General features: G+C 36.3%; 1 protein-coding gene and 1 pseudogene across 1 annotated transcript; both read left to right on the top strand.

Annotated features, from left to right (window-relative positions):
• The first annotated feature begins 6,773 nt into the window (after positions 1-6,773).
• On the top strand, positions 6,774-10,834 carry LOC131616213 (disease resistance protein RPV1-like; annotated as a pseudogene).
• Positions 10,835-10,891: 57 nt separating this feature from the next.
• On the top strand, positions 10,892-16,976 carry LOC131616214 (disease resistance protein RUN1-like). Its single transcript, XM_058887483.1, has 6 exons — positions 10,892-11,955; positions 13,260-14,361; positions 14,457-14,513; positions 14,609-14,884; positions 14,987-15,715; positions 15,810-16,976. The coding sequence occupies exons 1-6, from the start codon at positions 11,459-11,461 to the stop codon at positions 16,392-16,394; spliced, it is 3,246 nt and encodes a 1,081-aa protein (XP_058743466.1). The 5' UTR covers positions 10,892-11,458; the 3' UTR covers positions 16,395-16,976.
• Positions 16,977-17,614: the final 638 nt, after the last annotated feature.

The raw sequence follows: 17,614 nt of genomic DNA, 5'->3' as shown, positions 1-17,614 counted from the left end.
GTTGTTGCATACATGACCATAAACCATGGCATGGAGGCGACATTTGTAGAGAGATTACATTCAAAGATGTCATCTTTCAACCTTTCTATTGGCGAGATGAACATCTCTCTAGATGACGTCACGTGCCCCCTGCATCTTTCCATCGGGGGAAAATTACTAGGCCATGAAAGGCTCGGTTGAGAGAAAGGCTCGGTTGAGAGGAATCCAGCGAGATGCTAGTTATATATTTGGGCTAGCTGACACGAGACTACTAGATTTAAATTTTTGGAAGAGCTCTATAAAGATCATATGCGGTGGGTTGTGGAGGTCGATGGTGATGTGAATTGAGGTGTTACCTCTTGTTTCTGGTTGGCACGTTTATTTTTGTGGAAAGAAGTGGAACATATGTCGATATGGTCTACCTTAAGTACTTCATGGACTCGACGGCGTTTCAAGAGTACGATTGAAGGAGCACATGTTTGGTCTACCTGTACTCGAATTTGGGCGAGGTTTTTCTTTTGAAGGCAAAGTAGATGATAGAAAGTTGCATGCTGCTTATGGTAATTTACTATTACTAATATTTTCATAATTCATTTGTTACACTTATTATTAATATTGTATCTAAACCATTTTCAAGGATGAATCATCTTCCACTTCTCTCGCATTACTTGGAGGGAAGTTGTGCCTACCTACACAAGGATTGGCCACGTGTTGCCGCATTTACTCCATATAGAGGAAATAATGCAATCGAGCCATTTAGAGTATATCTTGACCGTCATGTACTAGATGACATTGCCTTCGGCCCATAAGGCGGCTATCGCGAGACGTGTCATTTGGACGCCATCTCCTTATATTCTAGATGGTTGGCAAGTGGGTCAGCTATGATGTATCCTTATACGCCCGAGCGAGTGATGCATCATTTTTGTTATTTGCATATTATTCCAAGACCCCCTTTAAGTATGATCCTTCAACCATCTGTCGTAGAGATCTTGATTTCATACTTGAGGATACAAGAGTAATTTGGTATAAGAGAAGTATCGCAGGGTGCCCGCTCTTGTACAACGGGCTTATGCAGACGACTACATGACATCGTTTTATAGGGTGTCACAACCTATCATGACACCGAACATTCTTGGAAGACATCCTAGGTCAGTTAATCAAGAGGTACTTGAGATTTAAGATGACCACACCGAGAACGTGTCAGCAATTTGTTGGCGTATTGTTGATATGAGAAGATCAACATAGAGGCAGGACTCTTTGAGAAAGGCAGTCTCTAATTGGCCCTCATAAAAGGCCTGATTGTCGAGCAACGAAATGCCTTGTAGTACATGCGGAGGAAATGTCGGGGGGTTAATCAGACCCAAGTTTATGTTTGTTTGTATTTTTTTTGTTTTTTCAGAATAACTTATGTATTTATTTCATATTTTGAGTGTACTTTAATTAATGTGTGGTTCCATCAAATCCCTCTGAATGCCCTCCACGAGCTCATAATAACCTCTCTGGCTGTGTTAACGCCCATCATAACGCTCAGAACGTCTGCCGCGAACTCATAATGAGCTTTTTGGTTGCATCAACGCCTATAAAATTGCTCTAAATGCATCCGCAAACTTATAGTGAGCTCTCCGGCCGCATCAACGCTCATCAAAGCGCTCTGAACGCTTGCCACAAACTCATAGTAAACTCTCTGGTCGCATCAACGACCATCAAAACACTTTAAATGTTCGCCACAAACTCAAAAGAGGTATCCGATCAGGTCAACACCCAAGAGGGCGCCCCAAAACGTTCAGCGTAAATTCGGCAGAACACTCTGACACCCTTCCTTGGAATGGTTCCTAACTCATATTTGTAATACTATATGACAGGTGACTCTGTCCACAACTAAAACTCTCTGACATGTTGCGACCCTATCTACAAGAAGACCTCCACTAGAGGCTTCGTCTATGCTCGACTGAAAAACTAGAAAAAATCCAAAGATCTATTGGGGGCAACAAACTCTAGTAAACACATCATGTACATCCCAGATTTAAGAAATAGAGAATGGATCTCCTCTTGCTCGGAATCAAAACCATCTCGACCTTCTGAGAAGAAGAGTAACACGCACTTAAGTGCATCTCCTCTAAAGGGCTTCACACATGGGCGACTTATGTACATCCAGGATGCATATCCCGGAATGGAGCTCAAATCGTAGAAATAATTTAGCGTCCCACCCTTTACAGGCCTCACGCTTAGGGGGCTTATGTATATTTGGGACGTACATCCCGGGTATTCTACCAAGACATCCCATAAACTTAAGCTTTTTCGCCCTTACCATGCCTTACGCTTGAGGAGATTATATACATTCGGGATGTATGTCCCGGGCAATCTACCAATTTGTCCATATACGAATTGATTTTACACCTCAAGATGGATTCAAGATAACCCTTGTAAAATCAGAGTAAATTGTTTAGATAATAAACATGCGATTAGGATGTCACACTTCTCAAAACATATTAAATTTGCTCAATCATTTAAATAGATACATAACACGTTATGCGTGAACCAAAACAAAACTTCATAGTTCTCAACTTCTCATTTTATTACGCAACAGAAAAGATTCGCATAATGTTATCAAAATAATCTACATCCAGCATGAATAACATTTATTCAAATAATACGAAGTTCAAAAGACTCCAAACAATCATCAAAAGAAATAAGAGTCACTAAGCATTCACCCCCCCCCCCCCGGTGTTACGTATCAGAGCACGACCCGACTCGACATAAGGAACAGGAAGATCAACATCTTCTAAGCTACTCTAAAGCGCACTAATAACCTAACTTGCACGTTACATACGTGGAGGCAACATTCAAACAGAAGGGGTGAGATATCATAACAATATAAGGAAGTGTATGATAATAAGTATATGAAAAATAAAGTCATACACAATTCACCAACTTCACAAAAGCATCATCATTATCCATCATCAAGTAAAATACAAATATTCAACGACAAACAACTCATCATCATCATCAATAGTTATACAATTATTCGACAACAAAAAACTCATAATAACATTATTAGTTATACAAATATGCATCTCCAAACATTTCCTCATCATTCATCATCGTGAAAATGTAATGAGACTGACATCGATGCAAATGCATGTAGTGTCAATAGGGAATACACCATCATCATAAAATTTCCAATAAATAGAGGCATCAACAAGGTATACACCTTCATCACAAATTGCACTCAATTCACACAATGGGATTGATGCCATCTTAGTTTTCGAATCCAGGACATTGTAAATTGTCAATCCAGGTCATCGTAGTTTTCCAATCCAGGCCATCGCAAATTCAATGTATGTGACACAACATGCAACACAACAACAACATGTATGCAACCACAAGGCATAAGCCTTCAACAAACGCCAATAGAGGCCATCACTTCATCGTCATAACAACATCAATTCATCGTGTTATTCATACCTCATCATAGACTTCATATTACACACATCATCATAACATCATCAATTCATAATATTCATCATAATAACAACCAACATCATAGTACACAAGTCAAGTAGCGACATAACACGGTTAATTCAACTTCTTAATAAAAGTATATTTATTGTTAATTCATCACAAGACATCATTATCTCATCATAAGGAAAATACACATCATCATATCAATAACATCGTATCGTCATAAGAAAAACACAATTCATGTTGCACTATGACATGGTTACGTCAAATCTTAACAAAGGGCATACTTCTTATGTTAACACTACATAATTCATCATTAATCCTAATACAAGAACAAGGAAATTACATCTTAGTAATCATTTTATTCCATCATGGTATAGTTTATTACATTAGCTTTTCAACGCTTCAAACGGCAGTTAAATCAGAGTTACGATCGCAAAGATATGTCCAAAACAATTTTTATAAAACTATGTTTCAGTTTCATAACAATATGTGTCGACACAAACCCTCATGTGTCGACTCATAATTCAAAATTTTGATTTTTTAACACAGCATGTATCGACAGATGCTCATACGTGTCGATTCCAATATATTTCAGTTTCTGTTTTTAGAAAAATGCACAGTATGTGTCGACACATACTGCTTTGTGTCGACTCATAACAGAATTTTTCAAGACAAGAATCAACACATCAGCTTATGTATCGACACATATAACTTTCAAACTTCTGTTTTTATAAAACTATACAGTATGTTTTGACCGGAACTAACATGTGTCGACTCATGTTACGAAAAATTCTCCAAATTAAATTCAGAAACCCTGTTCAGACTATGGGATCCCAATCAAACATCGGCAACAGTCCATAGCAACATAATACTTGTTATTTAACATATAATTCACATCAATTTCACATCATATAGTGCAACCACATCAACAATTCATCAGTTGCAACAAACATCATTCATTCCATTACAATACCATAACACAATCACGAACAATATTCGACAAAGAAAAATATGGCAATCTAAACCCCATTCCCATCTATTAATCATCATACCCTACCTTATAGAGTTAGAACCCTGCCCTTACCTTGGATTGGTGATTCCCTACTCTTTCCTTGCCCTAGCCGCTTGTGCCTGTCCTCCTCTTTCACGATTAACTTCTCTTTTCACGTTCTCGCCAAAATTTCCCAATTCTATTTCTCTCTCTTATTTTTATTTAACCCTTACTAACTTTTAAATTCACTAATGGGCTTAACAACAACACCCCCACTACTACTCATCAAAACACTTGATTATTCTTTTATGGTACTGATAATCATTCCCAGACAAGGGAGCATACCTTTGATGAGCCATCAAGACACTTGATGGTCTCCATAATGATCTTTGATCCTGAAAAGGCTATAAAAGAGCACCTCAGAGCAAAGAGAGGCTACTGACAAAAATCATAATACACTACGGCTTCTCCCAACTAGCTTCGGGGAAGCTATCACATTGTTCTTTAGAAACACCGCATATCAAGTCTTCCAGACCGAAGCGGTTTGTTTCTCCCGTATATATTCTCCTTACGCTTTCCGTGTCCCGACCCTTCAAATCGGGTGGTTGGGCCTTTCTCCTTTGCGTATCTGGTCCTTTTCTCAACGTTTCTCTCTTCCCCCCTAACGTAGCACTCTGCCCGGGTAGTGATATCCTCTATAGAGGTGGCGGGCTTTTGGGCTAGTGACTCGTTAAAGTGTCTGACCCTTAGCCCATTCTGGAAAGCTCCCACGAACATTTCTTGGTTGTAATGGGCCACCTTTATGATTTCTTCGTTAAAGTGCGCCATATATTCTCTCAATGTTTCATCATGACCCTGTCGGACGTTGAAGAGACTGGTGATTGAAATCTTTTGGTGCTTGCTGGCGGAAAACTAGTGTATCAACCTCCTAGCTAGATCCTGATAATTGGTTACTGGATGCTTAGGCAATCCCATATACCAACGTAAGGCGACTTCCTTTAAAGTCTCAGCCATCAGTTTGCATTTAAGTGACTCACTGGCACCGATCATTGTCATTTTTGTATTGGTGGTCATAATATGCTCAGGCGGGTCGTGTTTATCATTGAATGACGAGAGTTGAGGAGGTTTAAAGTACTCGGGAACCTCATCCCTCCTGATTTCTTCAAATAATGGATGGGTGTCAATAGGATCGTCAGGGTCCTCATCCTCAAGGGGAGGTTGAGGATGTTTGTTGGAGTTCGATTATAATATTTTGTAATTGTTCAGTTTGCTGATGTAAGAGTTTTACAGCGGCGGCCAGTACTTCCATGACTTGGGATCCCTGATGGTTACTATTAGCCATGTTTCTTATTCGTCTATTAGCAATTTTGTGTGGCCTGAGAGAGTTTTATCAAGCCCTATGGTGGGTGCCAACTGTTCATGAAGAATAATGTGATGACTTTCTCAAAATTGGTCGAGAGAAGCCACAGTGTATTATGAGTTTTATGACTAGTGTCTTGCTTGTCCTCTACGTATCTAGACTACTCTTCTTATAGTGCTATCTTTAGTCCTGGCATTATCTCGTATTCATAACTCTTAACTGTCGCAGTTTCCTTGTCACCTGGGAGGTCATAAAGGGAATTGAATTCTACTTGATTAGGATGTCTCATGCAACGAAAGACGATTTAATAAAAGGAGTGGACAGGGCGACCTCGTAATGTCGGACGAGATGCTAGTACATCCGGGATGTACGTCCCAGATGTACGTATATGGCGGTCAAATAGCGGCAGGTGGATCCGAGATACACTTCCTAGATGTACAGTGCGTCTGCATCTCTGAAATTTTGTTAGGATATTTTTGGATTAGAGGTGTGTTTCAGGAAAATAAATTCCCTTTCTTGTTTAGTCCGTATGGATGTCTATTTATTTCTTAGACCACGTGTCACAAATGACCTCGGCTCAATACACTGTCATTGGGACGGACGCATGGGAGAATCTAAATGGGGAGTACCTAGTTGACCACTTTCTCACTAGATGGGCGAGGTTGGCGCGTCATGCAACCCTCAAAAAGGGGTCTCGTACCAATGCCGACTTATAAACATCTCCGCCGTCATCCCCTCTCAACTGCACTCGTGATCAAGCAGACTTCAGAGCCGGAATGTAAGATTTTGCTGAGAATATTGCAATGTACCCAAAGTTGACTTACCAATAACTTTACTTTTTCATGAATTTGACAGTGGAACTTTTAAAAGCTAATTACAAATTACAATAAATAAATAGACTTTTGTTTGGCCATATGATTGTGTGGTTCTGGTTCATGATAGAAGTCCAAGTAGACTTCTCTACTGTTAAATGTTGAAAATGAATAATTGAAGCCATCACATTACAAACACTTCAAATCTTTTTTTTGCCTTTACTTCAAACCATGTCATCCACTCTATTCAACTTAATGGGTTATAATTCTTCTTCTTCATTTGATCATCAATGGATACATGATGTGTTCATCAATTTTAGAGGGAAAGATACTCGCAAATCTTTTGTTTCTCATCTCTATGCTACACTCACAAACGCAGGAATCAAAACTTACATGGACAGTCAGATTCACATGGGAACCGAGCTAGGACGAGAACTGTCACGAGCAATAGAAGGCTCTCGTATTTCTATCCTTGTTTTCTCCAAAAACTACACTCAATCTAGTTGGTGTCTTATTGAGCTTGAAAAAATCATGGAATGTCACAAATATAATCGCCAGTTGGTTGTCCCAGTGTTTTATGACGTTGACCCTTCGGTTGTGCGCCACCAGAAGGATGATTTTGGAAAAGTTTTGACAGCTACCGCAAATAAAATAGAGTTTCGTTCGGGAGGAGAGGAAAAGAGGGAATGTGTTCTGTCTAGTTGGAGGAGTGCACTCACCCAAGCTGCTAATTTCTCTGGTTGGGATGTTGCCAATTACAGGTAAGTGTACATCAACACTTTCTAGTTTTTTCGGGTTTTTATTTTATTTTCACAAAGCATGCTCACTCTGTGTTTTATACTTATTAACATATAAGGAGTGAAGGTGAACTAGTGCAGCAAATTGTTGAGGATGTTTTGGCTAAGCTTGACGGAAAATTCTTGTCTATTACCGAATATCCAGTTGGATTGGAGTCCCGTGTTCAAAATGTGACTGACTTTATTAAAAATCAACAAAAGAAAGTTTGTATGATAGGGATATGGGGAATGGGCGGATCTGGTAAAACAACCACAGCTAAAGCTATCTACAATCGAATTCATCGCAAATTTGTGGAAAGAAGTTTCATTGAAAATGTTAGACAAGTCTCTGAAAAGGGAAATAGAGAGATACATAGTATTGCGTTAGGGACCACTACGATTGAGAAAATACTTCGGGGGGAAAAAGCACTTGTTGTACTTGATGATGTGACCGCTTATGAACAATTAAAATCTCTATGTGGAAATCCTAAATTGTTTTGTCCGGGAAGTGTATTAATTGTTACAACTAGAGATGTACGCGTACTTAATTTATTGAAGGTTGATTATATGTGTACAATGAAGGAAATGAATGAAAGTGAGTCCCTCGAGCTTTTCAGTTGCCATGCTTTTAGACAACCTAGTCCAATAGAAGATTTTCGTGAACTCTCAAGTAACGTAGTTGCTTACTGTCGAGGATTACCAATTGCTCTTGAAGTCCTTGGTTCTTACTTATCTGAGAGGTCAAAAGAAGAATGGATTAGTGTACTCTCAAAACTAAAGAGAATTCCCAATGATCGAGTGCAAGAGAAACTGAGAATAAGCTATGATGGTTTAGAGGATGATATGGTAAAGGATACATTTCTTGACATATGTTGTTTCTTTGTTGGCAAGGACAGAGCCTATGTTACGGAGATACTAAATGGTTGTGGACTTCATGCTGGTATTGGAATAACTCTTCTTGTAGAGCGGAGCCTTGTAAAAATTGAAAAGAATAACAAGCTTGGAATGCATGATTTAATAAGAGACATGGGAAGAGAAATTGTTCGGGAAAGTTCAGCAAAAACACCTGGGAAGCGTAGTCGATTATGGCTTCACCAGGATGTAAATGATATTTTGACAAAAAATTCTGTAAGAACTTTAGTCACCCTCTATAATCTTATCATTATCATGAGATTCTAATTTTGTTACTGAATTGTTTTTTTCTATGTAACTATCGGCTCAAAATTGTAGGATTCATAATCAAAGATGCCAAGATAACGCTATTGTAGGCTGTAGCTTTATATATCACTTGAATCTACAACGAAAAAAGGTCCCTCCCTTACTTTTCTCTGGCTTTTTCTTCATCTGTAGGGAACAGAAACTGTGGAGGGATTGGTTTTGAAATTGGAAAGAAGCAGCAGAGTTTGCTTCAGTGCTAATTCTTTCAAGCAGATGAAGAATCTAAGACTTCTACAACTTGATTGTGTTGACCTCACTGGAGATTACGGGTATCTTTCTAAAGAACTGAGATGGGTCCATTGGAAAGAATCTACCTTCAACTCTATACCCAATGGCTTTTATCTTGGAAATCTTGTTGTTATTGAGTTAAAACACAGCAATATTAGACATGTTTGGAATGACACCGAGGTGTGATAATATTTTCTTTTGAAACTGAAAGTTGATGAGAATAACAATTATTGTCTTGCCACCATTTCATTTTCAATTTTTTGTCTAACTTTATTAAACATATACGACTTCTTGTAGTTGTTGGGGAACCTAAAAATTCTCAATCTCAGTCATTCCAAGTGCTTGACAAGCACTCCTGACTTTTCAAGATCGCCGAATCTAGAAAAACTCATCATGAAGGATTGTCCAAATTTGTCTGTGGTACACCACTCCATCGGAGATCTCAATAGTCTTCTAATGATAAACTTGAAGGACTGTACAAGTCTTAGCAATCTCCCAAAGAAGATCTATCAATTGAAATCTTTGAAAACTCTCATCCTTTCTGGATGTTCAAAGATTGACAAGTTGGAAGAAGACATAGTGCAGATGGAGTCCTTGACAACACTGATCGCAAAAGATACAGCCATAGAAGAGGTGCCTTATTCAATAATAAGATCGAAAAGCATCGGATATATATCCCTATGTGGCTATGAAGGATTATCACGCGATATATATCCTTCTCTCATTTGGTCTTGGATGTCACCAACAATGAATTCGCTACACCCTATTTTCCCATTTGGAATCATGGCTCTGTCTCTAGCTCCCAACAATATACAGAATAATAACTTGGGCTTTCTGTCACCAATAATTAGGAGCCTTTCACAACTCAGAACTGTTTGTGTACAATATCGCTCAAGTATCGAACTAACTCAAGACTTACGAAATGTACTTGATAACCAATATGAAGTAAAATTTTCCGGATCAGAAACATCAAATGCATCACAAATTTCAAATATTTCCTCGAGATCACTTTTGATTGGAATGGGAAGTTGCGACACAGCCATCCATACTCTTGGCGAGAGCATATCAAAGGTTATATATCTATCCTCTTGGAATTTCTATCTTTTTATTATTATATTTTACTATGTTAAATCTAAATTGCTATGAGTAGCATTTACATTTTAATTTTTAATTTTCTAAAAATTTATCAGGTCAATATTTTAGATCAGGTGTCCCCTTCCAAAGCACATTTTCTTTTAGTATCATACTGTTGTTTTCTTTAACATGTTAACCTTTTGGGATTTCAATTGACACTCACTTAAAGCACATTCTAATAACACAATTACGTAATTAACTAAGCACGTGTCTATGATACAGGGATTGACAACCAATGATTCGAGCGATCTTTGCCTTCCGGGTGGCAATTATCCTTCTTGGCTAGCCTATACAGGTGGACGTTCGGCAAAATTTCATGTTCCTAAGGATATTGATTGTCACCTGAATGGAATTGTTTTATGCGTTGTTTATTCATCGACATCTGAAAACACAAGAGCTGAAAATCTTGATCATTAATTACACAAAGTGCACCATCGAGATATACAAGGGAGACACAACAATGTCCTTTAATGATGAAGATTGGAAGAATGTAACAGCAAATCTAAGACCTGGTGATGAAGTTGAAGTCTTTGTAGCTTTCGGCCATGGATTGATTGTTATGGAGACAGGTGTTTATCTAATATATGGCCAGTCAGTTACAACGGAAATTGAGCGAGTTGATTCATCAACTAACATGGAAATGAAGCCATTAGCCGAGGAGAGCGTGCGACTATCGCCTTATGTTCAAGTGGAGGCATCAACTAATGTTAAAATCAATCTGTCACCGGAAGTGAAGGTGCAGTCACCACCTATCATCAAAATGCTGCCATCCCCAAAGGCCAATAAAAGTATATTCACAAGACTTCCTAAAAGAATGTGTGCATGTTTATGCTTGAACCTGCATAGTGATAAAGGTTTGAACAATATTTGATTAGGAATTTGGAATACAAAGCGTTCTTCCTATTCTTATCATTTCTTTTTCTTTTTTCTTACAAAATTTTATTTATAAATTAATTAGTGATTGTTAATTTTTATAATAATTTTAAAGTTGTTTTTGAAAAATAGTTATCATCTTGGTGTTTAAGTAAGAACTAATTTGTGAAAGAATCCTTACTAAAAAAACACATTTATAAAATTAGGTAACAAAATTTTGGATAAAATAAAAAAAAAAATCAGATAAAACCGGTTCTAGAAAAATTTAAATCTCAAACCGGTTCTGAGAAATATTCAATTTCAAACTAGTTCAAACAAAAAAAAAAACTCATTTTTAATTCTGAATCGATTTTAAATTGAACTGAACCAAATTAAAATTAATTTTAAAAAAGTAAATATGTGATTTTTGGTTTAATTTTACAACCATGCACACCCTAGTCAAAATTTGGTTTAAAAAAAAATTTGAAGTACTATAAAAATACTAATTTGTTAAAGACCTGTAAAAACGAGCGCCTGGTCTCAATATTCCAACTATCTACCACCCAATTATTATAAGCTAAGCTTTCCATACTCCGACTTCATAATCTCTGAGAGTTGACTTGAAATCATCTCATCAAGATCAATGCCTTCTTCATCCTCCTCCTCCGCTCCTCAATTCGTCTACGACGTCTTCCTCAACTTCAGAGGCAAAGACGTTCGTCGTAGCTTCGTTTCTCAACTCTACAAATCCCTCACTGATGCCGGAATCCACACTTTTCTCGACGACGAGAGCCTCGAAAAGGGAACGGATCTTGAACCAGAACTAATGCGAGCAATTGAAGCTTCTCGTATTTGCATAGTGGTTTTCACCAGAGCTTATATCACATCTACTTGGTGTCTTAAAGAGCTTGTTCATATCATGAACTGCTGTAAAACTACTGGACAGATTGTGCTGCCTATATTTTACCATGTTGAAGCGTCGGAGGTGCGTCATCAGAACGACGGGTATAGAAGAGCTTTGCAAGCAACTGCAAAAAGAAGAAGCTCTGGAGGGGAAAGAATGGAACATATGTTATCCAAATGGACCACTGCTCTAAACGAGGCTGGAACTATAATTGGATGGGATTTCCAAAATTTCAGGTTACTTTCTTTGTTTTTTTTCTTTTTGATTAAAAGTGACTGAAACATTGTATAAAAGTGAATTTAATTTAAAAATAACTTTTAAATGGAATCAGATCTAGAGTCCAAAATCAGTTATAGGATCCGTTTGTTTTGACTTCTTTTAAAAATGACTTTTATAGTGGTATCAAATTTTGTGAAAAATTTTTTTACAAAGAAACTTTTTATAAAAGCTTCAAATGAAAATTTTGTTTGAATAGTTATTCTTAAAATGTGATATTAGGTATTTCATCTATTTATGGAAAAAAAATTTGGATATCAAAATTTCAAAATATCACTTAATTTTGAAGCTATTTTAAATAGATTTTCATAAAAATCATTTTTGAAATACAACTTTTTGAAAACATTATGATTTTGACTAAGTTTTGGGCTTCAATTATGTACGTTTATGTTATAGGATGTCAAATTAAGTGTTTCATTTTAGAAAAAACGAATATAAAAAAACTTGTAATATTTTGAAAAACGGTTTTAGAAAATCTATTTTCAAAAATACAAAGAAAAAAATCCATTTTTTTAAAGCTGAAACAAACTGGCCCATAGTTTAACGGAATCAAATATGTTAAAATCACTTTTATCCTTTCCAAAAGTGGAACCAAACATATAGGGTAGGGTTTGTTTGATAAAAATAGCGATTGAATAATAAACTAGCTAATTTATAGCTTATGACTAATGGCTGATAACTTATACTTTATAGTTGATCGTTGAGACTTATAGCTACTAATCTAATTGAAGTTGAACTGTTTGGTAAAATTAACTGTCCAACTAATTTATAAGCTATAAGTTAGTAAAATAAACTATAAGCTCGTAATGAAAATACCGTTATTAAATAGACCTCAATTGTCATATGAAATTATAAGCTATAAGCTCAAAATTGTGTTTTACCAAACAGCCTTAGTTAATGCATATTTGGTTCAACCACGATGAAATTGATTTTGAGTAAATTGATTTTGTGAAATTGATTATGATTAAAAGTAAGTTGAAGTTAAAATGATTTATGCTTGCATACATTCTTGCAAAAGTGAGTTAAGAATTTTAGATTCAAAAGTTATAAATCTTAGTTTGAAGTAAAATCAATTTTAAAGGGAAAATCAATTACACTTCAGAAAAGCAAAACATGTGAAAAATCAATTATATTCATTTACAAGAACAACTTCAATAATCAATTACACTTTAAAGGAATTTTATTGCGGAATGAAGCATAGTTTTCAGCTTATAGTAATCTTTCAAATAATTTATTTATATTCATTCTTTGTGTTTTATTGAAGGAATGAAGTTGAGTTAATTTCTGAAATAGTTCAAGATGTTTCCAGAAAGCTAAAAAGTAGATTATTGAAAATTACCGAGTTTCCAGTTGGATTGGATACCCGTGTGCAACAAATGATTCACTTTATTGAAAAGCATTCAACCGAAGTTTGCTTGATAGGGATCTGGGGTATGGCTGGTTCTGGCAAAACAACAACTGCCAGAGCTATCTACAACAGTTTTAATCACAAATTTTTAAAACACTGTTTCATTGGAGATATTCGACAAGTTTGTGAAAGAGGCGATGGAGAGATTAATCATTTACAGGAACAACTTCTTTCAAGTGTTTCGAAAACAAATGAAAAGATACATAACACTCCAGACGGGATAGCCACAATTGAGAAAAGATTTATTGGAAAAAAGGCACTTGTTGTACTCGATGATGTGAGCACATTTGAGCAAGTAGAAGCCCTATGCGGAAACAGTAAATGTTTTGGTTCGGGAACTGTATTGATTGTTACATCCAGGGATTTGCGTATACTTAAGTTACTTGAAGTCGACCGTATCTATAGTATAAAGGAAATGGACGAAAGCAAGTCCCTTGAGCTTTTCTGTTGGCATGTTTTCAGGAAACCGAATCCAAAAGACGAATTCGTTGAACTCTCAAAAAGTATAGTTGCTTACTGTGGAGGATTACCACTGGCTCTTGAAGTCATTGGATCTTACTTACGTGGCAGGCCAGAACAATTCTGGGAATATGTACTATCACAATTAGAGAGAATTCCAAATGATAAAGTGCAGGACAAACTCCAAATAAGCTATGAAGGTTTAGAGGATGATCTTCAAAAGGATATATTTCTTGACATTTGTTGTTTCTTTATTGGGAAGGATAGGGCCCATGTTTCAGAGATTCTAGATGGCTGTGGACCTTATTCTGATGTTGGAATAACTGTCCTCATAGAGCGCAGCCTTCTAAAAGTCGAAAAGAATAACAAGCTTGGAATGCATGGTTTGCTACGAGACATGGGAAGAGAGATTGTTCGTAAAGAATCAAAGAAAGAGCCTGAGAAACGTAGTCGATTGTGGCTTCACAAGGATGCACATAAAGTATTGACAGATAATAGTGTAAGAACTTTCTCTGTATATAATTTGAAACTTTTGAGTGTGTTTGCATTGTAATGCTCAATTGCTCATTACAAACATGTTTTCTTTACATGCAGGGAACAAAAACGGTGGAAGGATTGGTTATGAATTCCCAAAGCACCAACAAAAACGGTGTAAGAACTTTCTCTGTATATAATTTGAAACTTTTGAGTGTGTTTGCATTGTAATGCTCAATTGCTCATTACAAACATGTTTTCTTTACACGCAGGGAACAAAAACGGTGGAAGGATTGGTTATGAATTCCCAAAGCACCAACAATGTTTGCTTTGAAACTGATACATTCAAGGAGATGAAGAATTTGAGACTTTTACAACTTCATGACGTTGATCTTATCGGAGATTTTAAGCATCTTTCTCAAGAACTGAGATGGCTCCATTGGCAGGGATTTACTGGTGAATGTATACCTGGTGACTTTAATCTGGGAAATCTAGTTGCTTTTGAGTTAAAACGCAGCAATATTAAACAAGTTTGGAATGAAACAAAGGTGATATATAGTTATTTTATTTTGAAACTAAAAATTTGATAACAATAGTGTTGTAAACTCAATGAAAATTTCATTTTTATTTTAAACATTTATCTTTTTCAGCTGATGGAGAAGCTGAAAATTCTCAATCTGAGTCATTCCATGTACTTGACAAGCACTCCAGACTTTTCGAAATTGCCAAATCTAGAAAAGCTCATTATGAAAGACTGTCCAAGCTTGTCTGTGGTACACCAGTCCATTGGGGATCTGAGGAATATTCTTCTGATAAATTTTAAAGATTGTACAAGTCTTAGCAATCTCCCAGAGACGATAAATCAATTGAAGTCTTTGAAAACTCTCATCCTTTCCGGTTGTTCAAAGATTGACAAGTTGGAAGAAAGCATAGTGCAGATGGAATCCTTGACAACACTGGTCATAAAAGATACAGGTGTGAAAGAGGAGATGTATTCAGTAGTACGATCAAAAAGCATCGGATATATCTCTCTTTGTGGATATGAAGGATTATCATTTGATGTTTTTCCTTCTGTTATTTGGTCTTGGATGTCACCAACAATGGCTTTGTCTTTAGCTTCAATCAATGTACAGAACAATAACTCGGGCTTTCTAACACCAATTGTTAGGAGCCTTTCACAACTCAGAACTGTTTGGATACAATGCCACTCAAAGGTTCAACTAGCCCAAGAATTACAAAGAATTCTTGTTGATCAACATGATATTAATCGTACAGATTTGGAAGACTCGCTCGTCTCAAATCTTTCCTTGAAATCACATTTGATTGGAATGGGAAGTTGCCACACAGTCATGGATACTCTTTGCAAGCGCATACCACAGGTTCCTACTCTATCCTTTTGGCTATTTCGTTTCAACTAGCTTCTTAGTTTCAATAGCATAATTGTATAAATAACTACATATGCTTATGATACAGGGATCAACAACCAATGATTCGAGCAATTTTTTCCTTCCGGGTGGAAATTATCCTTCTTGGTTAGCCTATACAAACGATGGACCTTCGGCACCATTTCATATTCCTAAGGATATTAATTGTCTCATGGAGGGAATAGTCTTGCGTGTTGTTTACTCGTCAACATCTGAAACCATGGCAGTTGAATGTCTTACTAGTGTCTTGATCATTAATAACACAAAGTGCACCATCCATATATACAAGCGAGACACAGTGGTGTCCTTTATTGATGAAGATTGGAAGAATGTAATATCAAATCTAGAACCTGGTGACGATGTCGAGATTTATGTGGTTTTTGGGCATGGATTGATTGTTAAGAAGACAACTGTTTGTCTAATATATGGCCAGTCAGTTATTATGGAAGTTGATTCATCAATTAAGATGGAATTGAACGTGCTGCCGCAGCCGTTACCTGAAGTGAACATGCAAACATCGTCTAATGGGACAGTACCAAAGGCCAATAAAAGTTTATTTTCAGGATTTGGAAAAAAAATGGGTGCATGTTTATGCCTGAACCAGCAAAGAGATAAAGATTTGAACAATTTTTGAATCCTTTGTCACAAATGGGATTCCTTTGTTTCATTGAATCAGGATGGAGGGAAGCATTGTGTTTTATATACATAGGGGACATGTCGAACTTTCCATCTCATAATTTTATTTTTTTATTTCGTTTTCGTACGAAAATCCATTTATATTTAATTTATATTTAATTGGTTTTACGTGTTTGGACTATAGGTTCAAAAAGTTGTCTTTTGTAGAGTGAGTTTAATTATGCTTCAATTGCATCTATCCATTTTACCATTGTATTCTATTTTAAACATAATTTATCAAGATCTATTTATTTTCATGAGTGACAGGTACCTCATCAATCTCTTATAGAGATGAAATGTTTATTATGTCCGAGAATTCTTTTAGATTTTCTATATTCTCACTTGGGTCATCTTTATTCTTAACTCCCTTTCTTGTTCGAGGATTTTTTATCTTTTGAACCGATTGGTATACCACGCTCAGGTGTGGTTGAGATTCATTGGATTGTCCAACAGGAATATCAATTTTTATTGGAACATTTGCAGCTGGAATATGATTTAGTCACACCTTTTGGATCGGTGAATGCACCTGATAATTGATTTGTTAAGTTTTGCAGATGAATTATCTTTTCAACTTCTAGTTCACATTGCTTCGTTCAAGGATCAATATGAGATAATAATAATTCATTCCAAGTGATCTCTTTTTTCAACTTATTCTCTTTCCCTAATGCTGAAAATTTTGATTCATCAAAATGACAATCAGCAAAACGAACAGTGAATAAATCTCATGTTGGTTCAAGGTACTTTACAATAGATGGAGATTCATATCCAACATATATTCTCATCCTCCTTTGAGGACTCATCTTATTGCGTTGTGCTAGAGAAATTGGACAATTTAACATGTCACCCCTTTTATTATACATGTCACCCCCCACATTTGTTTAATCCAAAATTACCCTTGAATAAGTTAGTGGGGGGTGAAGCATGAAATTTCCGGTATATTTTTTGCAAAAAAAAATAATAATAATTTGTTCTACCGGGAATTTGAAATTTTCGGTATGAAATTTCAAAAAAAAATCCGATAATTTTTTTAAAATTTTCGGTATATATTTGAAATTTTCACTAAAAACTCACGAAAATTTCTAAGAATTTGGTATTTTTCGAAATCTCCGGCAGAAACGCATATTTTTTAAAAATTAATGACTTTAGGCAAGGGTTTAATGGTTAAACTATACCCCTTGG

This window comes from Vicia villosa, linkage group LG7 (assembly GCF_029867415.1).
Source record: "Vicia villosa cultivar HV-30 ecotype Madison, WI linkage group LG7, Vvil1.0, whole genome shotgun sequence".
In the NCBI taxonomy this organism is placed as follows: domain Eukaryota; kingdom Viridiplantae; phylum Streptophyta; class Magnoliopsida; order Fabales; family Fabaceae; genus Vicia; species Vicia villosa.
This window is presented reverse-complemented; position numbering and strand designations above follow the sequence as displayed.